The 24,175-nt window shown below is 40.3% G+C and overlaps 1 protein-coding gene across 1 annotated transcript in view; it reads left to right on the top strand.

Annotated features, from left to right (window-relative positions):
• Positions 1-24,175, top strand: part of SPTLC2 (serine palmitoyltransferase long chain base subunit 2) — an 86,429-nt gene that overhangs the window by 49,997 nt on the left and 12,257 nt on the right. The window contains 2 exon segments of the mRNA XM_086613534.1: positions 20,651-20,786; positions 22,868-22,997. Of these exon segments, the coding sequence (XP_086469660.1) occupies positions 20,651-20,786; positions 22,868-22,997 (266 nt within the window).

Genomic DNA, 24,175 nt, shown 5'->3' with positions numbered 1-24,175 from the left:
GAATACATTGACTATTTCCAATGATGAGCTATTGGCTGTATTTTTATCACAATGCTGAAGATGCACGGTATTTTAAAAAATGCTAGTTAGCGTACCTATGAAGTTGTGTACCTCTGTAGCCTTTAAAAATCAGTATTCCCCAAAACTGTACTGAAATTAAGTTTGCAAAGCTCGTCAAAATTGACTGTTGGTGCCTTGTATGTTGTTGTAGGATTTTTTTTCCCCTTGTTTCATTTAATTACATCTCAGTGCAGATACCAGTCCATCTGTGCGGCAAGAAGGACTAAGGTGTCTCAATAAAATAGGTTAATTCAGTTGCTGGCTTTAGAAAATTCAGATTAATTGGGAAATGTAAAATGCAAACCGGAAGGAAGAGTCATAGTAAAACCTAACAGCAAAACTGTTCAGATGTGTTTGTCCTTAGAGTTGTATTACATGATGTGATATGGTGTTAATTAGAAACTGACATAATTTCTTCAGTTGCTTACTGGAGAAGGACGTTGATAAGAGGAAGGTTCTGAACATGTTACAGTCTGATTCTGCCCCAATGTAAGTGCTGACATAATTAGCAGCTGATCATCTGTGCTGTGGTGTAGCCTATGTTCTTTGGCTTCATTACTGTGCATCAGTTAATATTGGCAGTTCTGAATGTATTTTCTTCGTGTAAGGACAAATGGCTTCAGTTTCCTTTATCTCGATTGATTGGATTGACTGGTTTCTGACAATGTAATATGTACTCAATTTTGATTACTTTCTCATTAAAGTAGCTTTAATAGCAGTGGCAACACTAACGCTTTACAGCTGGTGGGGACTGATTTTGTAGTATTCTCTGTGTGTAATACAGCAGAGTTGGAGAAAACAACATTGTAGAAAACAAGAACCGTAGAAACGGTTCATTATCAAGATGAGAATAAATGGCATGTTTTGGAAAAGAAACAAAGGCCTCTACCTTGTAAAGGACATTGAACTTTCTCTTGTGTGCACCTTTGCATGCTCCACGTGAGTCGTCACACACTTGCGCCTGTGGGCATTGGAAAAGCCTGTAAAATCTCCATTGAAGGCTACTATAGAGGTGCAAAAAATGCTCAAACTCTGAGAAGAGTTCTAAGTGTTAGTAAAAATAGATCTGTATCTCTGTCTCTGGGGAAGTTTGTTACTTGCATCTCCACTGCATGCGCTTATTAAGAAAGAACAACAAGAGATTTTTCCAGTATGTTTATGAAGTGTTCTGATGAGGATGGACTCTGGTATCCTGAGGTGGGAGCCACCCTTGCTTGTTCATACAGAGGAGTCCACTTAGTCTTTCCCTGTAAAGCTTTTTGTTCATGCACATAACTGTGCTTCTTAAAAGGACTGAGATATTTTGCTTTATCTTTTACCCTTTTTTCATTAGTTGTAATCTTCTGGGTGGTAAGTCGTCAGCTACTGACTGCAGCTCCTGAAGGTGATGAGCAGAAATGTACAGCAGTTGAGATTTGGGCAAAATCTGAAATGCCGTTCAATTGTTGTGTGGTGGGGTTTTTTTCCTCTTCTATCATGCTTTGCCCGAATATCTTTTTCTTCTAAGGCTGTAAATCACATGTAAAATATACTAGAATCTGACTAGCATCCTTTAGGCAACTGTTGCATGAAGAAAAGAATGTTGATGTGATCTTAGTTAGAGGGTCAATCAGGAGCAAACTGGGCTAAGCCATCTTTTAATAATCTTTGTTACTGTCCTGGAACTAAAACTACATGAGTATTTCCACTCTATTCTATTACATGTAATTCCTGGAAATGGTCACACTTGGGCTTGCAGCTCACCTTTAATTTCCCAGGCTTGATAGTTATTCTAACTTTCCAAGATGAACAAAATGTTCTGCTGTTGTGAAAAGAGGATGTGTTTCTTAACCACTTCATTAAATATGTACTGTTGAAAGAAGGGGAAGCTGAAAGTCAAATTTGGCTTGGAAGCAGACTCAGAAAATGCTTTGAGTGTTCAAATAATTACTGCTTTTTATTTGGCAGAGTTTGAAGCTCTAGGGGAAACTCAGTATGTAGTGAAATTCATCCAGTCTCTTGCATTGCTCAAAGTGAAGGTACTATTTGGTTGTACTGTAAGTTGTTTAATTATGCTGCGTGATCCAGTTCTCTGAATTACTCCAGTATAAATGAGATGTGTTTCCAGATGTGTCAGAGGAATGTCAGCCTAGAGGTGTTTTGGTCTGGAAGAGACAGCTTTCAGTTCTTCTTTAGCTTCATTTACTAGCTGACCTTTAATTCTCTATGCTTGACAACTCTTACCTATTAGTCTTCCTCCCAGAATAAATGTTGCTACTTATGCTTTTGAGATGCAAAAATGCAGAGCCAGAAGAGGTGCATACCAGAGCAGTGGAGATCTACCATAGTTTACTTAAAAGGCCTAGGACATAGGTGGCATTTTAATGCAGTACAGCTACTTTCTCTGTAGAACTTTAAATGGAAAAAGTCTACACAAAAGCTTTTAAAGAGGATTCAAAATGCCTCTTTATTTTTTTTAAATTGTATATCATCATTGTCCTCTCTGAGAGACTTGTGCTATGTTTTTAACAAATGGTCATCCTCACTTCTGTGAGTCTAATGAATCCTGGAGCTGCACAGTGGGAGTCTGACAGACTGGAAGTTGCATTAAACAGCTTTGGGTTTTTATTGAAAACATTGTCCTTGGTTCAAAGGGAAGGTAATTATTCTGCCCTGGAATGATAGCAGCCCCTCATTTATTGACAGCACACCATCTGGTTGTGATAAATTACATGTCCCTGAAGCTGAAGCTTGTTGGTAGCAATGGATGACTTAGAGGTTTTGTGTCCAGATTGGTAGAAAATAAGAAATATATATTGTTTATGGAAATTACATACTTCCCTGACATGGGTCACAAAGCTTTTGCTTCTTTCTATGTCTGTTAGATGTACATCTATCTAAAGGAAAATTTCAGAAAGCAAGACAGTGCATGGGATTTTTCAGGAGTAATGCTTGCTGCAAGTTCAATTCCACTAATCTGTTGAAGGAAAGCTTGAAAAAGTGATGATAGAAATCTTGAGTATTTCAGATGTGATTGACAGCATTTACTGTACTTTACCACCCAAGGACTGTTACTGTAGTTCTCACCTAGCAGTAAGAACAGTGCAGATTATTAAAGGGTTTTTCCTTAAGGAGTGGTTGTACTTAAACTTGTTGGTTGCTGTACCTTCAGGGAGATAGTTTCCATATCTGAAAGCTTGCCAAGTAGTCAGTTTGCATGTATAAGTAAAAGTTCAAGTGGTATTCAGTAGTTTGCTAGCTAATTAGTCCTCCTGGTAACTACTTCTTTTTCTTGCTGTCCCAGCCAAAGTATTATTACTTCCTCTAACCTGCCTAATTATATGATAGATTCAGACTCAGTTCTGTGCTCTGCCAAAAAAATCCCATCTGAGCCAATGACGATTGTTAAACGGAAATGTCCACAAGGGTGTTGGAGGGGAGAGGCAGCTTTGGTTCTCATAATAACCAAATTATAACTGCGCTCTAGGACAGGTTTAAATGCTCGCAAGTAAGACATATTGAATGTGACTTACTGTAGTGGCTGATTCGTTGAGAGTGACTGGTCTCTGCTTTCAGATTTTTATTTCAGAACATGTTCTTTTATTTCAGAGCATTACTGATTTAGCTTTAGAAATTTCCTCAATTTGTTGTGTTTATTTGCTTTAAAAAAAAAAAAAATCACAGCAACACCATGATGAAGCTTATTCTTGCCAAGTTCTTTTGATATCTTTTGTGATGCTAATTGCTGTGGAGGAAAGTGTCATTAGCTAACTCTGCAAAGCATTTTAGTCTTTCTTTCTTGGGCAGAGGTAGCAGTAATACCACTCACTACTAGTTCTTACTTTCCTACTGCTTCTATTTTTAGAGCTGGAGTCCTTGCAGTTATATTTGCACAGTGTGGCATGAATAACATTTATCTTAGATTTAGATGTAAAGAATAAAACACTTTGAACCTGACTTTGCTATGCTTGTTATTTCTGTGGCTAGGCAGTTTGGACATTCATGTGGGGATTGGCCACAGGTTAAAATAACTCTGAAGCCATGTTGAGTTGTAACTAAAATTCGGTCGAGCATTTTGTGTATAATGAGCAAAGTGCCCTGGCAGGTTTGACTCACTGTTTGGCTGCCAGGGTACATAAGAAGCGGATGTGTATTATTCTGGGGTTTGGCAGCTTGGGCCTTCACCTTTTGTGGGCAAATACCTCAGCAGCTTCAAGCCATTTAGACTAGATGCTTCATATCCATTATGTGCAGCATGTTGATGAGCAAAAGCTGCAAAGTGCTCATTATTATTAGTCTCTCAAACTGGTAAACTTTAAATTTCATCCTCTATTGTGGGAGGCAGCTGAAAGTACAAGGTAGAACTGAATTAATGTGGATAATTTAAGCTACTTTCTGTACCTAGTAAGTGATAACTTTTTGACAATTTTAGAATTTATCAAAGAGAGAAGGAGTTTCTGGAAACGGAAACTGCGAGGGTTGCCAGACATTGGAACAGGCTGCCCATAGAGGTTGTGGAGGCAGTCAAAACTCAACTGAATACAGTTCTGGGCACCCTGCTCTAGCTGACCCTGCTTGAGCAGTTGTATTGGGCTGACTGATTTGAAGACATCTCTTCCAACCTAAAGGGTGTTGTGAAAAGTGAAAGCAGTACCTCTCAGGGCCATAACACCCTATTTTCAGCGTCTTGAGACATTGTATGTTTTTACGTAGAGAATAATAAACCTGTAGAGCTGTATACATTCCACAAATGCCTTTTCCAGTGCTGTTGGACCACAGGGAAAGGTGAAGAGTGGATATTTCCAGAGTCATTGTCTGTGCAAGATGCATCCTAGAATGACCTCGTTACATTGACATTTCTTAATGATATCAATGCCTGCTGCTTCATAGCTGGTTTATGTCTGTTTGCTTGTGTGCATTTCCTGCCTGTGGTCAGGGAAGCTGATTTGTCGTCTGACAAGATTCCTTCTGATGGTCTTTGACAAGCTAGTGCAATGTGGCGGTAGCCACCCTACTAGATATGGATGGTGAGGATAATTCTAGTACCTCGTTTCTTGGGCAGATTGTAGGTACTCCCAGATCTGATTGTGCAGAACTCAGGAGCTGTTCATCAAAGAATTGTGAACTTTGTATCTGGAGCTGACTGATGCTCATGTCTTGAACACCTCTGTTCCAGTTATAAAGAATGTGCTAATTCGTAAGCAGGCAAGATTCAAAGGGACGTTCCTGTCTTGACAAGTAGACTCTTTTGTGCTATGTACAAGCCGTTACATGTCCCTAGCTCAGCAGTTCTGGATTAGCTGTTTGGTTACTGTGTTTCAAATCTCCCCATTGGCTAGACAGGTTTCTTGCATTTGCCTTGGCCACTTACGTCTTCAAGATGCCATTCTCTACATTCAGTCACCCTGTAGCCCTGAAGTGCCAAAGCAGTCTAATAAAGGTGTTGCCTCTAGTGAAAAAGCTTCTTCACTAAGGCAAGTTCCAATTTTCATTCCTACTGTACTTATATGCCTTATCAGGGCAACAGTTAGTTTCTCCTCCCTTAGAATCATAGAATGGTTAGGGTTGGAAGGGACCTCAAAGATCATCTAGTTCCAAACCCCCTGTTATGGGCAGGGACAACCCTCCACTACACCAGGTTGCTCAACGCCTCATCCAACCTGGCCTTCTGTGAGGATTACTTTTCTGGTGATCTTCTCACAGAGGAATTACTGACAGCTTTTAGTAGTAGTTTCATCATCATTTCCTGATGATGTTTGACTTTCACCTGAGTCAGGATATTATCTTCTTGCATTTTAGGTTTAAGCTTTGTACTTCAGGGCTGAAACTTTACTTCCCACTATGGAGAGCAATCACATCTTGTCCGAGACTTCAGTTTATCAGTGGCTGCAGTCCTCCCACGAACTATTTGGATTGGTTACAGAAGATTCTTCTCTAGTAGTGGAAGCATGCTCTGCTAAAATATTCAAACCTAGCCGGAGATAACTTAAAAATGTCTTTCAGACGTTTGCAGGTCAGTCATCTCTTCATCAAAAGCTCTGCCTCTGGTACAGTATCTGGTAGTGATGCTACATTTGATAAAGCAGCCCTTCAATCGCATATGTTTTAAAGACTTGGACTCAGGGTTGGCTAATGGTAATGACAGGGAGTGCTTGGAGTCTTCTACCTTGTGGATTCATAGATGTACCTTTCTTAAGGAATGTGAATACTTGATGTGTTATTCTCATGCATAGTAACCTCCCTCTGAGTCGTTAGTAGGTTACCAAATTCTGTAGCTGAGAGACCGAATTCTATAGCTGAGAGACTGTAAAGAGCACAGGTAAGGCTGAACATTAGGCTTGTTTCAGTCACACTGGGGAAGATGCAGGTTGCTGTACAATTGTGCCAGCTACAAAGGCAGAGCATGTAAAAGTTGATTACTGATGATGTAAGTGCACCCTGAAGATTAAATGTAAATGTGGACAAAATAATTAAAGAATTGAGTTATAAAGAAGTCATTTTCCTCCTTGTAATTTTAACAAGTTTCACCTTTTCAGCCACTCTTGCTCTGGACTGAACTGTGACGTCTTAGATACTTCCCGCTGCTGGCTCTGTGCATAGAAGCTGTAGAGTAGTTTGGATATGCTTTTAACCACTGAGATCTAGTTAACTATATGCAGAAACGAGTAGGTGATGGTGATAGACAGCCCTTGAGATCTGCATTGGCTGGCCTGGTATGTATGTGAATCCTGGTCTGCTACATGGTAGCTTCGTAAAAATTTATAGCTGGAGGTATGCCAGCGTGTTACCTTTCTACTGCCAGAGCTCTGCTGTTAGCTCTTCGTTTGTGCAAAAGTGGTACTGAGTCTAGGCAAAATGATAACATTTGTAATCTCACGTTGATGACTAAGGATTAATAACGTCTAAATTTCAGCATTTATAAACATCTCTAATGGAATTTACTCATTTTATGTATTTGCAACTATTACTAAGTGTTTGGTTTACACTGGTTGTAGAAGCCAGCATTGGCCAGATTTGAGGCAGTGGTCCGTTAACCCATCTTTTTTTCCTGTGGCTGTGGTGTCAGTAGCATTGTACTGGTTTAGGCTCTCTCTCTTTAAAATTTGAGTTTTCAGGGTCTTATAAAAGGGATTTAGCTGTAGAAAAGCGGTCTCCTGTAGTTTGATAAACATTGGCTCTGTTTAAATCAATTGGTTTTAATACTGCTTTTACTAAGTCCTCAAAATGTTTATTCATGCTGGTCTCCTTTACACATGTATCTTATTTCAAAGTCACTCTCCTCACATAATGAAGCCTGCTGTTTGAGGCAAAAGATGACTAATCAAATAATTATAATATGGATGAGCGGCCATTTTAGCTGATTGTATTACCATGTCATTTGGTAACGTTTCTGTGTCACCATATCACAGAAAACCTTTGACCTGAGCTAAGACTGTGTGCTCACTGCCGTACGGGGATTGTGACTGCTTTAGAGAATTTACAGTTTAACTGATAGACCGATCAGGGCAGTATGAAGAAATCAAACTCATCCTGTTAATACAAATACTATTTTATTGGCTACAAGAAGATTGGGCAATACTGCCACTGTGATGTTTGAAGTGCATGTGCAGCCTGATCAGTCAGGTTCTTTTGTGGTCACCAACATGACTTATTTTCACAGTTTATTCTATTAATAGAAACCAAGTTTCTATTAATAGAATAATAAACTATGAAATGTATGTTATTTTGAACAATTAATTCAATCCTTTGAGAAAGTGCCTCCATTGCAGCCTTCCAATATTTAAAGGGGGCTTATAAGAAAGATGAGGACAAACTTTTTGGTGAGGTCTGTTGTGATAGGACAAAGGGTAATGGTTTTAAACTAGAAGAGAGTGGATTCAGACTAGATATAAGGAAAAAATATGTTACCATGAGGGTGGGGAAACACTGAAACAGGTTGCCCAAAGAGGTGGTAGATGCCCCATTCCTGGAGACATTCAAGGTCAAGTTGGATTGGGCTTGGAGTGATCTGATCTAGTTGAAGATGTCCCTGCTTATGACAGGGGAGTTGGATTAGATGGCCTTTAAGAGTCCTTTCCAGCCCAAACTATTCCATGGTTGCACACTCGACCAAAGTTCTTTTAAAACCTCTTTAACTCATTATATTTCAAATGGTAGTTCTTTAACAGATATCTCTTTCTAGTCATATAAAGAGACATAATGTCTTCGTGGCGAGAGCTGCATCTCTTTATGATGAAGTTCAAGATGCGAGCAGGCTGCCTTGGAGTTCTCTAAATGTAGCTGGCGGTTGCAAACAAAATCAGAAAGTGCAAATATAAAAATACTCCTCTGGGCTTTGAAATACGCCAAAGGCTTCAGTCTCACCAGTATATATAAACTCAATGAGTACACAATACATGCACCCAGCTGTTTTTTGGCATGCCTTTAGACTCCACTGGAACTGTTTAACTTGATAGCAAATGCAATGACAGATACTTACTATTAGCATAAATTTTGTTTTTTGGAGACCTTTCAATGCCAAGAACATCAGCCATAATTTTTCTTTTCTCCTTTTTCCGTTTCTGAATCTCCTTGACTTTACCATCACCAGTTTTTTAAAATCAAATTTAACTGTTCCTCTCTCCTTTAAAGCACTGAGCATTTTTACCATCACCTCTGCAGTGGCTCCGTATTTAGTACCATGTAATCCAGGCAAATCCCCTGCATACAGTCTTGTTAAAAAGCCATAGGCATGAGGTTAACTCAGAATGGTCATGAGCCAAGCCCTTCACTGCTTCTCCTAAAATAAATCATTGCTAATGCCGCTGCCATATGGCCAACGAACATGAGCTCTCAATGGTCTTTTGATTTCCTCGTTCATGCTTTCAAGTGCGCTGGCTCTTAAACCGGGCTTCTCCTCCCACATTATTTGTAGTTTATCTCCTGAGCGGTGAACTCGGGAAGCACGCAAGTGCATCGGAAGAATAAATAGCTTGACTCAGCTGTCCGGTTAGCAGTTCCTTAGTGTCTCCTGGATGAATTCAGCATGGATCTACCATGATGTGGTATAGGCTTTTTTCTTTTTTTTTTTTTGGGAGGTGTTAAGGGCATCCTGACTGCAGGCCACTGCTGCACATCTGCAAGATGCGGCTGTGGATTCCCTCTGTGCAGCAGTGGCCTCTAGTGGAAGATGCTCAGTCTTCCTGGAGACCCCAGACTCTAGACACAAAGCATAAAGACTGTTTCCATAATGACTCTTCCCATTTTCAAGCTTTTTTGGGTTTGTGTTTTTTTTTTTTTTTCGTTTTTGTTTTGATTTTTTTTTTTTTCCAAACCTGGATCATCCCCAGCCATGCTGCAGGAAAAAAAAACAATCATAGAGTTTGAGCTATTAAACAGTGATATAATAGCACTGAGTTAAGGAGTTATTCTAATTACTTTTTCAAGTTTCTCATTGTTTTAGCTGGTTCTTTAGGCGTTTGCATGAGCTGGTGCTTTATAATGTAAAACTGGGGGAATATAGTATTCTGATCCATACATTTTTATTACATCTGTGTGAAATCTCAGGTTACATTATATAATTGTATATAATACTTTTCTGAAGACCTGTAATGAAAATCTGCAGATGACATCCGAAGGGAAGGATGTAAAATTCTTACTGCAAATATTGGCAGCGGTGCAGTGCTCACATGTGCAAACTTAGAGGAAGCAAATTCGTACATGTGGAGCCACTTTGTCCCTAGAACTTAAACAATGAGATAGGGAAAGTATTCTGAAAGATAAGAAACATGTATATAATGTATAATAAAATTTTCCTTACTGGCTTTTATAACATAATCTCTCAGAAGAAAGCAGTGAAAGCTTTGATTTAAACCTTCCTCTCATTTTTGAGCTGTTGTAAATAATTTTTTTCTTTTTTTTGAGGCTGAAAGAATAGGTTGCTGTAGGAGATGACCTTTCTGTTATTGTGTAGGTGAGCGCTGCCTTTGTCAGGATTGTGCATGTGAATTGATCCCCTTTTCTGCCTTGGGATGTGAGTTCATATAATCATAGAATGGTTTGAGTTGGAAGGGACTTGAAAGATCATCTAGTTCCAACCCCCCTGCTACGGGCAGGGACACCTTCCACTAGATCAGGTTGCTTAGAGCCTCATCTAACCTGGCCTTGAAGGCTTCCAGAGATGGGGCAGCCACAACTTCTCTGGGCAACCTGTTCCAGTGCCTCACCACTCTCACAGTCAAGAATTTCTTCCTTAAATCTAATCGAAAACTACCCTCTCTCAGTTTAAAGCCATTGCCCCTTGCCCTATCACTACATGCCCTTGTAACAAGTCCCTCTCCAGCTTTTCTGTAGGCCCCAATTGAGTACTGGAAGGCTGCTATAAGGTCTCCCCAGAGCCTTCTCTTCTCCAGGCTGAACAGCCCCAACTCTCTCAGCCTGTCTTCACAGGAGAGGTGCTCCAGCCCTTGGATCATCTTTGTGGCCCTCCTCTGGACTTGCTCCAACAGCTCCATGTCCTTCTTGTGTTGGGGGCCCCAGAGCTGAACACAGTACTCCAGGTGAAGTCTCAAGAGAGAAGAGTAGAGGGGCAGAATCAACTCTCTCAACCTGCTGGCCATGCTTCTTTGGATGCAGCCCAGGATACGGTTGACTTCCAAGGCTGCAAGCGCACATTGCCAGCTCATGTTGAGCTTCTCATCAGTCAGCACTCCCAAGTCCTCCTTTTCAGGGCTGCTCTCAATCCATTATGTTGTGAGTCTAATAAGCCGTTCATGTTGTGAGTCTTCTTTCTAACAGATGATGTTACAAGCCTCTTAAAATCAGCTCTGGCAGATATTACCATCCTAGGTCCTTAAAGATCTATAACAGCATTGTTAATAATATCATGCTCTCCCTGTCTTTCTTAGTGCAACTTTTCCTTAAAAGGTAAAAGTGTTGGCATTTAATCAATGTTGAATTGGAATTTTGTTTAGTGTTTTAGTGTTTTTTCAGTTTAAAATCTCACTCTTCTTTCTCTAGTTTTTAGTTTGCTTACTATAGCCCTTAAATAGGTACTACTTGGTTTCAAATCTGACCCTTGCTTCCAGTCAGATATTCTTAAGTCATGCTTGTCCTTTCTGCTACTTGGCAAATCTAAAAACGTTTTGCTATTTTTTTTTCATTGTGCAAATATTGTTAGAAGTTATGCTTGACTTGTGCTCTTCAGGAAAAGCATGAAAGGGAATTTTCTGTATCTTATATGAAAAACATGTTCGTGGCAGTAAAAGAGAAGTAGTGCTTTTAAGCCTTCTCAAAAAAGGAATCAACTGTCGTGGTTTTTTTAACAATGAGGTATTTACAAGTATAGTGTCCAGAAAACAACTTGACTTATTTTGTTAACGTTGCAAAAGATCTTCATAAGCCCTCGGGAGGCAACTTAGCTTCTGAAAGCTTAGTGGAGAATCTGTTAAATCAGCAGAAGAATATTGAATTCCTGGTTAAGATTTGAAAAATGCTTGTTTCCAAAACAGAGTATGCTGAATTATGTCTTCCACTGCAACAGCCAACCAAAAGAAAGAAATGTAGGAATAATAAACAGAATGGAAGTATAAGCCTTTGCAAAAACAAGGGGGTTTTAATGTGGAAAAATTTACAAGCTTAAATATATTGTAGCATCACTCTCACTTGAAGAAACAAAATTCTAGAGAATGATATACATAACCAGGTTTTCATCACCAGTTTACTTTGATTTAAACACTTCCAAATATCTGAAAATGCAGACTTCTTTCTGAAGTACAAATTATCACTTATTTTCTTCTGTTTGGCCTATTGATAGCTAGGTATATGGAGAAAAAGCTCTAGCCGTGCTGATGAAATAGTGCTTTATCTTCACTGTCATTGATGCTGGTGGTCTCAGAAAAGCAACCATGAAATGTTGTGGCCTGTTCCATATCCTTTCCTAGGATGCATTTAGCCACCTTATCTCCTATTTGGGGAGCAGGACACAATGGCAGCACTTTGTTCTGTGTGCCTTCATAATAGAGTGTGATTTCTTTCTCTTTTTTTATGTTTTCAGTGATGGTTGGCTTTTAATTATGAATATGTCTGGTAAAAATCTTAGTAAGTTTGTGTGGTCCAGGATTTCCATAAAATTGGGTTGTAGGTTGGTCATGTCATTTGGGAATGATGGTGGATGCTACAGAACGTACCCTTTCCACAAGGTCTTTTTAATCCACACTAATCCACACAAGAATATGGAGGCTCAGTTGTTACTTAAGTAACTTGCAACAATCAGAAAACATGACTGCTCAGGTTATAAAATGCATTGTTTCCTGAAAAAGTAGGTTGAGATCTGCTGCTTTGATGTCCTTTCACATATACGCGTGCATGTATACCCAGACACAGAGCTACCATAATCTGCACGAGCGCTTAGTTGACCAAGTACCCTCTTTTAGTTAACTTGATTTTTAGTATTTCTTCTAAGAAAGACCAAAAAATTAGTTTAGTCTTGAGAAAGCATTTGTACAAGGCAGGGAAAATCTCTAGATGGTGGCTGTCAGGAGAGGAGAGGACAAGACACCTGCCCAGGTAAGCAGTCCTGCAAAATTGATAGCCCTCCTAGCAAAGTATGCCTGCTGAGTTCATGCTAACATCAGTAAAGCTGTGATATTTGTCAGGGTAAACTTATTGCCAGGTAAATCCCTTCCTTGATTGAAATAAGCTATATCGAGAGAAATTATTCTGCCACAAATTAAGGATGGCACATCTGTCAGTAGGTGATATAATGCTTCTCACTTCAATACCTGTGCACTGGCAAGAGTTTGTCAGATGGGACAAGCTTAAAAAAAATGTGAAAAAAATTACATTAGAGACTGAAAGTAACGCTTATGCAAAGAATTAATGAGTGTTTTCATCTCAAAGATGCCTTATGGATCTGATATTAAGATGAACTTGCCTTAATCTTCTTTACTTCTTGCAGTGATTTAAAAGATGTATTTAATATGCTCCAGCCAATCTTCTTAACAAAACCTACTTCTTGTTAGATACGTACTGAGTCTTATCAGAGGCAGTGTGCTACTATCGGACTATATCTTCACAAGTTCTCACAGAATTCTTACGAATCTTTGCTAGCAAATGTTTAATTTTGTTGATCACATACGAAAAACTGGAACTGAGGGCGTTCCATTATGTTACAGCGTGAGCTGTTATCGAGCAACTGATTGGGTCCACAAATATGTATCACAAGTGGAATAATTTTGCATGTACTGAATAACATTTTATTCATATCAAGAGTTTTCTTTTATTCTAAATTTTTCATTTAATCATTAAACCCGAAGATGTTAGCCTTCAACTGGTATGTAAGATAAAGGCATGAAATTGCTCAGTTTAGCCTTCTTGTTCATGTTGGCAACAAAAAAAATAGGTTAAATTAAGAGTGCAAGTTGAAAACTGTGTCGAACAGCTACAAGATGAGCTAATTAAAAATATATATAGTAACTTCATCATAACTATCTAATGTGAACTGGCATTTGTTGACCAAGAAGAGCTGTATTGCAGCTTGTGCATACAGTCAACAGTTTCACTACTCGGGAACCGTTTTTAAAGATGGGTCCTACTATGTTGCTTTGAGTCTTTATAAGAATTAATTACAAATGTAAGCATATAGTTTCCTTCATATTGCATCAAGTATCTTTGTTTTAGATCTAGGTGACAGTGATCCCTAGTGTGACAAGCAGATAAAATCCTGCTTGCTTTTTTTTTTTGCCCATCTGAAGTTGGTTTGCCCTTCTGGAGTTCAGTGTCAGTCGGTAGTCTGTGTACAATGCAACATGCCTTTTATTTCTCAAGAACCCTTGCTGATGAAGTGTTGCATTGTTTAGAAGGACAGATTTGTGATTGCTTTCCAATTACTGCCTAGAGATCACAAGAGGAGGAAAAAGCAAATACATCCTGATTGAACTAAATTTTCTTTTGAGTCCAATACCATCTATGATAGCTTATTCATCAGCCTTAGTAGATGACAGGAACGTTACAAATATTAAATCTTTGCACTAGAGTAACTTCCACAAATTCTAGGGCTTCTTTGTTCTTTGTAGAGATTATTTTTTTAACATGGAATAGAGCAGTTATGCAGATCTCAGCTCTGAAATGTCTGGGTTTTGTTGTTTTGTTTTCCCAAAGACTGAGTTCATCCTGGCCTTGCAGAAATTTGTAATTGTTGAGCAATTCCTCTGTAGTTACTGAACTACCTTTTTGCAAATATGGGTTGTCTGAGAATCCTTGCAGTATTTGGACTGTTAGTTTAAGCATGAACTTCTATGATGTAAAGAGCAGTGAGGACAAATGGAGGCAAGTTTCTCTATTTATGTGCCTCGTTGATAAACCCATTGCAAGAGGAGTTAGAGTTGCTGTGGTGGCATGTGCAGACCCCCTTTTTATCCTGCAGATAACTATGGTAAGTATCAACTTAATTTCCACTTTGAGAAGAAATTTGCTTAAATATCTCCTAGATAAGGTTTTCACAATAACTTCTGTCTTTCTGAGCAGTATGACCTCTAAAGCAGATGCCTTCACAAGTGATGAAGTATCGTTTTTTTAGCCTGTGGAACTCTGTCCTGGCAGAGATACTAATTTACTTTCCACTAGGGTCGTGGGGAATATGTATCTCGTGCCTTTAGATTCATAATGGAGTGCTTTCTCTAGAGTGTTAGAATGTTATTTTTTTTTTCAGGGAGATGCTAGCTGCACTTTTAAAAAGATATTGCTTGCCTTATATTTGTAAGACCTGATATGCCGTATAGTAAAATGTCAGAAAAGGGAAACTCTTCCTCAGTACAAATCTAGAAACACCATCTTTTTAAGCTTGTTTAGAAGTGGACAAAAGTTTGCTGTTCATGTTGGAAGGTATGTACAAAGCAGTGGAAGAATGATAAAAATGATACAGTCAATCAGCTGTTACTGTATTGGTTCAGCTGGTGGTGCTGAACCTTTTTGCTGCAGAAACTCTAAAGCCTGATTTGTCTGTTCTGTTAAGTCTAAAGTTAAATTGCTTAGGGTTTATAAATGTAAAAGCATGTATCTGGCATTATTGGCCATGTATAGTGGATAACAACCATGATGTCATGGACAATGCCTTAGAGCAAAGGGTTGAGAGGAGCTCTGAGCAACTTCCTCAGCAAAGCTGCTGCTGATCTGGAAGTTCACACTTGCTGATTAGCACCTGGGGCAGGAGGGCTGCAGCTCTGTACCACGTATTCTGCACTTAAGGTTTACAATAAAGCACATGTCAATAGGAAAATCATAGAATCATAGAATGGCACAGGCTGGAAGGGACCTCAGAGATCATCTAATCCAACCTCCCTGTCATGGACAGGGATGCCTCTCAACTATACCAGGCTACTCAAGGCTCTGTTCACCCTGGCCTTGAACACCTCCAGGGAGGGGGCATCCACAACCTCTCTGGGCAATCTATTCCAAAGTCTCACCACCCTCGTACTGAAGAATTTCTTGCTAAGATCTAATCTAAATCTGTTCTCCTTCAACTTAAACCCATTTCCCCTTGTCCTATCAGTGCACACTCTTGTAAAAAAGTCCCTCCCCAGCCCTCCTGTAAGTTCCCTTCAGGTATTGGAAGGCAGCTATTAGGTCCCCCCGAAGGCTTCTCTTTTCAAGGCTGAACAATCCCAGCTCCTGCAACCTATCCTCGTAGCAGAGGTGCTCCAGGTCATCTTTGTGGCCCTCCTCTGAACACGCTCCAACAAATCTATGTCTCTCTTATGGTGGGGACACCAGAACTGGATGCAGTATTCGAGGTGGGGTCTCACAAGAGCAGAGTAGAGGGGGAGAATCACCTCTCTTGACCTGCTGACCATGCTTCTCTTGATACATCCCAGGATGCGGTTGGCCTTCTGGGCCGCATGAGTGCACTGCTGGCTCATGTTGAGCTTCTCATCTATAAACACCCCCAAATCCTTCTCTTCAGGGCTACTCTCAACCCACTCTGTGCCCAGTTTGTATTTGTGCCAGGAATGGCCTGACCCAGGTGAAGGACCTTGCATTTTGACTTGTTGAAGCTCATGCAGTTTGCACTGGCTCAATTTTCAAGCCTATCAAGGTCCCTCTGTATGGCATCTCTTCCCTCAGTGAATCCACGACACCACACAGCTTGGTGTCATAGGCAAACTTACTGAGGGTGCACTCAATGCCGTCATCCATGTCGCTGACAAAGATGTTGAACAGCACTGGACCCAAAACAGACCCCTGAGGGACACCGCTTGACACTGGTCTCCATGTAGACATTGCACCATTGACCACAACTCTTTGAGTGCGACCATCCAGCCAGTTCTATATCCACCAAGTGGTCCATCGGTCAAATCCGTGTCTCTCCATTTTAGAGACAAGGATGTCATGAGGGACAGTGTCAAACGCCTTGCACAAGTCTAGGAAAACGACATCTGTTGCTTTACCCACGTCAACCAGTGCTGTAGCTTTGTCGTAGAAGGCCACTAAATTAGTCAGGCATGACTTGCCCCTAGTGAAGCCATGTTGGCTGTCACCAACCACTTGGTTATTTTTTATGTGCCTTCGTACAGCTGCCAGGAGAATCTGTTCCATGATTTTACCTGGCACAGAGGTAAGGCTGACTGGTCTGTAGTTTCCTGGGTTGTCCTTGGTCACTTTTTTAAAGGTGGGGTTATGTTTGCCCTTTTCCAATCTGTAGGAACCTCACCAGACTGCCAGGAGCTCTTAAATATGATGGCTAGTGGCCTAGCAACTTCAGACACCAGTTCCTTCAGGACCCGTGAACGTATCTCATCAGGTCCTGTGGACTTGTGCACCTTCAGGTTCTCTAGGTGTTCCCAGACCTGATCTACTCTTACCCTGGGTGGTTCTTCACTCTCCCAAAATGAGCAATGCCGATTTAAAGTGACTGCCTGTTATCTTGGACTGGCGTAAGGTTATGTCAAGTAAAAACACATTCCTCTTCTCGAACTGTCAGCTGTAAGTATTCAGCCCATCTCAGCTATCCAAGCAGAGGCAATTGTTGCGTTTCTTTTCTCTATTCTTTCTGCTTTCTCTGCAGAGTCCGCACAGGGTGGTAAAGGGAGAGTGTTTCTCCCCTTTAGGTGGCATGTGACTTTTACTTCTGATACAATGGCAGCATGTTCTTCAGGGAATACATGCATGCTTTAGACCAAGTGATGCCCAGGCTGCTACAAGCAAGGAAGTGTTTTATTGAATTGCAAGAGCAATCTTGTTATGACTGCAGTAAACTTGAAAAAGGATGTAAAAGCAAAGGAAAAGTTAATAGTTAATCCTCTAATTCCAGTGTAGGTCTGTCAGTAGCTAGTTTAAGCCATTTACAGGACCCAAAGAGACTTCAGATCACTTGCTCTGATAAGGGGTTCTAGTTTTCTAGCCTTTTGAAGAACTCGATTCCAGTAATCCTCCCTCTCTTCGCCCTTTCCTTCCCTCCCTGAAGGTCATCACATTCCAGTTTCCTAGATGAAAGGATGTTACCAGAATTGTTGCACAACTGCTATGTGAGAACAATTGGCAGGGTGGTGTCTAAGCCGGCCTTTTTTGCGTGGTCTTAAAAATGAAGCTGCATACTGCCAAGACAGCCAGCTGCTGGAGGACTGCTGCAGTCCTGGCAGTCTTTCTAGGCCTACGGTTGAGCAGATGTGGATAGAGCTCTGAGGTTCAGAAGACGTTTGGGCTGGGAAGGGATTTAGAGGTCCTGTCTGAATGCTCAAGTGCTGTTTGAGTACAAGTGGGATTAGCAGTGGTACCTAGTCACTGCTGCCTCCAGGCACTGCTTGCTTTGTCTTTGTGGTCTCAGAAAACATGGTAAAACTGTTGTAGCAGTTAACAGCCTGCTACGCTAGCGTGTACCAGTGAGACTGAACCAGCAGGTGTTAATGGAGCTGAACACTGGATGTGTGCTTGTTGCGTAATATTGCAGACTCTATTCAGTTGGCATGTGGCATTACTCTTCAAGTGCATTATTTTATAGTGGAATAGGAGACTAAATACATTGAAGTGTAGAGGTGAGTAGTTGCACAGGATGCAGGGAGAAAGGAAAGCGGAGACAAGGAACCTACGCCAAATTCTTTTTCGATGCCTCGTGCTTTGCTTGACCACAACTACAGTTCTCTTCAGAAGATGGTAATGACACGTGGTGGGTAGTGAGAAGACACCACTGAAGATCTTTTCAAGTTTTTGGTGATGTTTTTGTAGCCATGGTGACAAGTTTTTAGAGAGGTAATAATTTCATTAAATTGACTGATGCTTCTGGGGCGAAGTAAAAGCTGACAGGCTTTTGAGACCTACAAACATGAAGAAGGCAAGGGTCCTCCAAATCTGTAGTAGGTGATTACATCTCTGTAGAGAACTGAAGGAGTTGGGCATGAAACTTGTTTACGTCTCAAAGCACTCTCAATCTGTAAGGACAAATCTAGAATCATAAACTCTTTTTATGGGAAAGAGTTTAAGGAAGTCTGTGAAGCAGTTGCCAACTACAAATTAAGATTGCTCTTTAGTCTTTAGCCTGGAAGGTTCCCAACAACTTGGAAAAGGGTGTGAATGTATAGAGGGGAAAACTAAAAAGGTGCTGAAGTTCCAGGTCCTTTTGCTTTGAAGCACTCTAAACTTTGTGCTTTATGGGAGCATGGAGAAAATGTATGTATGGGAGAAGCTGCTTTCCTGATGGTGGGAGAGGGGCTGTTCACAGCAGTTGTATCCAGCTGTGTACGTTACCTTACTACTCACAGCGATGAAATCTTGTGTATTTTGATGGGGTTGTACATCACTGACTTGTAATGTTGTCAGAGGTTGTGCGTTTCTGTATAGGAGATATGTGGATGTAGCTTTCTCAGAAGGTACCATAGTAGCTTTTCTCTGCGTGTAGATTGCTCTGGACACTTGTGTTTTTATTGGTTGTCTCAGTGTTAGAAATGCAAGTAGTGGCTTTTGGCCCACTATCTGTAGTATCTTGCAGTAGGCCTGTTTCTTTTTATTTTGTTGAGGTTTTTATTTTTTTTCAACTTCACTTTGCAGTCTGGGGTATTTAAAATAATCAAATAATTGGTCTGAAAACATAAGAGAAAGCTGAGTCTCCACTAGAGGATCTGATCTCATGTGAAGCAATTAAAAAATAAGTTTCATAAGCACAAGATGCCTTTGTGTTTTACTGAAATCTTACTGCTTTTTGGGGAAGAGAAATTAAGCTTCTGCAGAAACTCTAAAGGGGAAAAAAGTTTAAGAAATAATGCTATTGAAGGAGAAGAGATGTCTTAAATGGCAGTGAATGCTGTTAAAAATACCAGCTTCTGCTCACTAACAATAGGTCTAGTTTTGCAAACTTAACAGGTTTCATCCTTTTTTCTCATGCTTTGCCTTTGATGGGATTTTGCCTTTGATTGCTTGGTTGTGGGTGGAATGTCTGATACTCTTGGCTGCAAAAACTTTATTAGTTCTTAAAATTACTTTTGTTCTGGCCTGGAGCGGAGCTATGTGGGTGTTGGATGTTTCTTTGAGACCTGGCATTCCTTTTGGTTAGTCACCTTATGTTATCTACAGCTTTAAAGGATGACTATTAATATCTAGTAGCCGACTTCACTATGTGGCGTAGATCCACACGGCTGCAGATTTAATGCTTCAGTATATGAATCACCCATCTGTTGAAGGCAGTGTTTGGATAATCAATTATCCAGAGATATACTCTGTGTACCAGAGACAAGTAATTATAAATGTTACTTATTATAGTCTCGTCAATGGCATAGTGCTTAGTCTCTTAAGCACATTAGAGTATTAGTTAATCAGAAATGCATTATCATCTGCGTAGGTGAGATGATGTGGATCTTTTTCTGGGCAATACAAAAATGTAGTACACTGTGCTAGGCTAGAATTTAATTAACTGATAAATAGATTGTCTTATGCGTATCCGAGTAGCTGGAATATTTAAATTATGCTAGTTGTCTAATGTCCTGTGTACTAATTTTGAAAAATATTAAAAAAAAAAATCCATACAGAATTGGCTGAATACATGATAAATTGGCTGCTGCTACTTATGTGAAGTGAGCTGGATTATCAGAAGTGACCAGTTTAATTTAAACCCAGCTCATTTTAACTGGAAAAGGTTAGGGAGCAGCCACATGATCAGTTCATCAAGCAGATTTAAGGAGGAAAGTAGTAATTTCCATTAATACGGACAAGCAGGACGAAAGACAGCAAACAGCCCCAGCTGATTGAATAATTAATGGAAGCCTATTGAAAGTGTAAGCAAACTATTCTTCAAGATGCAGTTACCAGTCAATTTTGAGCAAATTTTGAATCTTGTTTAAAAGTAGGTACCTGCCTTGTTTTACTGGGTACCTCTTGATTTAAAACCTGGTGTGGAAAAACTAAGGAGTGTTTGGGCTTGATGATTGTGCCTGTCTTAGTCTATTCAGCTACAGCCTTGTCAGAAAATGAGTAATTAATCTAGATCACTTGAGGGAGAAGAAACTGCATATTCTAGTTTGCCTTTAACACTTCCTTAAGCACAAGCAGTGCGTTCATAGCTTGTACTTCAGCTAGAGGTCTTGTGTTGCAGTTACGCATGTGACTTACGACTATTGTATTCACAGTGTTATCTCAATTTCTCTCCTAGGGAAAGCACGGGTGCAGCAGCTAGCAGAGAACACAAGATATTTCAGGAGACGACTGAAAGAGATGGGCTTTATCATCTATGGAAATGAAGATTCTCCTGTTGTGCCTCTGATGCTGTACATGCCAGCAAAAATTGGGTACTTTTAATGGGATAAATTCTCATCCATCTTCTTTAAAACTAGTGTGGTACAGAAATATTAAGACTTTTCTAAATATAAGAAAAGACTGGTTTGATTTTTGCTTTTATGATCATTACTGAGTCTTACAAAACATGGAAACTTCCTATAAGTTATCTTGAGAAAACAGGCTTAGAGCTTGAGTCAGCAAGAAAGCCTGTCAGGGTAGCAATTTTACCACTACATGCCATGTTTTAAAAGTTGGGGTTTTTTCATTTTATTTATGTATAAAATGTATATACACGTGTGAAAGAGAAGCTGAAATTGAATGGAAATTAACATTTAGCTCCTGGATCAGAAGCAGCCAACATTTCCACAGATGAACCCTGAAAATTTAAAAAAAGAAAAAGCAGGGGGGTGAGACAAGATGAGACACAACCGCATGTATTTGATGAATCCCAAGTTTTTTAAGAGGTCCGAATTTAATAGCTCAGATATTGTTATTGTAAATACTAATAGAACTGTAACACATAGCTTTATAAATGCATATGGACTTGTGGGCTGCTGTGTGGATAATTAAGGCTACAATTCTGCAAGCAGGATATAATGTGTGTATTGAAAATTTTTGCAACAAAACAAAAGCCTGATTTCAGGAACAATTTGGCTTTGATAGCTGCTTTTCAGTGTCCATGTATAAAACAGTTCTCAACCAACACTATCAAATTTGGAAAGCATAGCTTCATTTAACGCCATACTGAACATCTCTAGTGCTCTTCTAGCTCAGTCAGGCTTCAGTCTGGCTGGACACTGCGATCCTATGAGGGAACAAACATCTAGCACTCTGCATCAAGCTAGATACAGACTTCCTCCACCCATCTCAGTAAAACCAAATTTAAAAGCCCTGTAACCTTTATGGGTGCTGTAGAGTCTGTGTGTGCGCCATCCAGCACACAGAGGCGTACTGTTTCTACTGCCCAGCTGCTCTACCAGTCAGTACCATCTTTTCCCTGGAAATGTTCATGGAAATGTTCAGCTGAACAGTTGGACCAGTAACTTAAAAACTGGCAAGAACACAGAGCTTTGATGAGAGTTGGCCCTTAGTATCTACATCGAGTCTACTTCATCCTTTCTTTGTCTCTTGTAGTCTGTTTTTAAAATAGTTTGAGAGTATTAAGTGGATACAAATTGAGGTGCATCAGGCTGTGCCTATTTATAAGGACAAGAGTTGTAGCAGAAATGAAAGGCAAAACATTTAAAAACCTAGTAAAAGCATGTTATTTTTATACATCCTTATGAGCCTCTTAAGTTCAGTGCTACTGCACAAGGTGAGGTCAGTTCAAAAAGGATTAACCGTTTCCTGTGGCCTGTAGAAACACCCACAGTTGCACTGCCGTTACAGAAAGGGTCTAGATCTTCGTGCCTCTCATCACATAAGTCACAGCCACTAATTTATCTAATCCCTGTAGGAATTTGTTTTGTTGAAGATACCGTGTGACAGTTGTATGAGACTTTTGCACCTTTGCACCTGTGTATTTTAGCAAATATACAAATATTTGGTATCAGATTAGATGGTCCCCGTTTACTGTGGCAATTCAATGCTCCCATGATAGGCACTTAAAAAGGGATACATTCTGTGATATCATAATGTACTTTAATTGAATTAAACTGGTGAAAACAAACCATCTTGAAACTGCAGAAGCCGTGTGCATTGAGGGATTGCAGCATGGGGAATTCCTTGTATAGTCAAACTTTGAGCCCAAATCCCTGTTTCCTGTTGGAAAGATTTCCAAGCTAAGGTTACAAATCCATTTAGAAACAGCCTGCTTAAAAGACCAGCCTCTGCCACTTACAATCTTTCAACTTTGTTAAAACTTAATATAGTGAAGCCTTTTGAGGAGGACCACCTTGGGACTGAATTTAAGAAATACTTTTTTGAACGGATGTTCTACCTCTAAAAGAAAGCTCTGGAAGCTCCAAATTGTGGTCTTAATAGACTTGCTTCAACGAAGTCCTGTATGGGTTAATGCACTGAGACTTTCATGCTGTTACTGCTTTGCCTCCACTGGTGTCATTCTGACCATCTTTCTTTTTGTCTCTGGTAGTGCGTTTGGGCGTGAGATGCTGAAGCGGAACATCGGTGTTGTGGTTGTGGGCTTCCCTGCCACCCCCATCATTGAGTCCAGAGCCAGATTCTGTTTGTCTGCAGCTCATACCAAAGAGATGCTTGATACGGTAAATGTCTCATCTTGTTTTCCTTTTGCTCGTGCTTTCTATACAGAGATACAACAATTATTTATTTTTTGTAGACTGGTTCAATGTTGGGTACTTAAACTAGTTGAACCTAATGATCAAAGCCTTGTGTAGTAGAGCTGGCAATGACTCCTGTCTCTCTTTTCCTTGCTTCAACAATGCAGAATGACTGCCTACAGTAAGTCTCAGGGGCTTTCTTTTCCTATTTTAAATGATGCAAGAGAGACAGTCTCATTCCTTTGCGACAATGCTTTTTCCCCTCTTAAGAGGCTCTACCTTCCACTGAATGTTTTAGAAGGAAAAAATTCTGCTTCTTCTGACCCTAGTTGCAGAAGGTAAGAAAAAATGCCTTAGAACCTCCGCAATACCTATATTCTTCTCAAAAGCAAATGCGAACCTGAGCACATGATCACCAGTGAGAATTTTTATTCCAAATATTACTATTCCAGTTCTTGTTTACAGCTTCAGAGCACTATATCTTAAATGATCCTGTCCTCAATGAGTCTGTGCCACATGCACTGCCTTACTGACTCCTGCCTGCACTAAGCGTGTTCCAGTGGCAATGGAGGTCCCCTTTAAGGAGGTCTGCGTCACAGTTAGGAGATGCTGCCTTAAAAATTAAGGATGAAAGTTACTTTCTGACTAATATAGTTGAAAGGGGATTATATGAATAGCCTGAGTATCCTTATTCTGTTTTGGTGTGGTAACTACATTAATTTTTGAGTCTTCTGAATAATCTTCTGTGATGGACATGTACATGGGCTGTCTGTTGTGGTTTAGCCCAGCTGGCAGCTAAGCTATCATGAAGCCGCTCGCTCCTCCCCCTCGGTAGGGTGGAGAGGAGAAAAATCTAACAAAAGGCCTGAGGGTTGAGATAAGAACAAGGAGGGATCACCCACCAACCATGGCCCCAGGCAAAACAGACTCGGCTTGGGGACAAATCAATTTAATTCGTTATCAGTTACTTGAGACGAAAACAAGAAACAAAGCCAGATCTTAAAAACACCTTCCTCCCACCGCACCCTTCTTCCCGGCTCAACCTCCTCCCCACCAGTGTCACAGGGGGATGGAGAATGGGGGTTGCAGGTCAGTTTGTCACACGCTGTTTCTCCCTCTACTTCCTCCTCAGGGGTAGGACTCCTCACACTCTTCCCCTGCTC

This window comes from Tauraco erythrolophus, chromosome 6, assembly GCF_009769465.1.
Source record: "Tauraco erythrolophus isolate bTauEry1 chromosome 6, bTauEry1.pri, whole genome shotgun sequence".
NCBI classification, from domain to species: domain Eukaryota; kingdom Metazoa; phylum Chordata; class Aves; order Musophagiformes; family Musophagidae; genus Tauraco; species Tauraco erythrolophus.
Note: the sequence above shows the minus strand (reverse complement) of the source record. Positions and strands in the feature narration are given on the sequence as shown.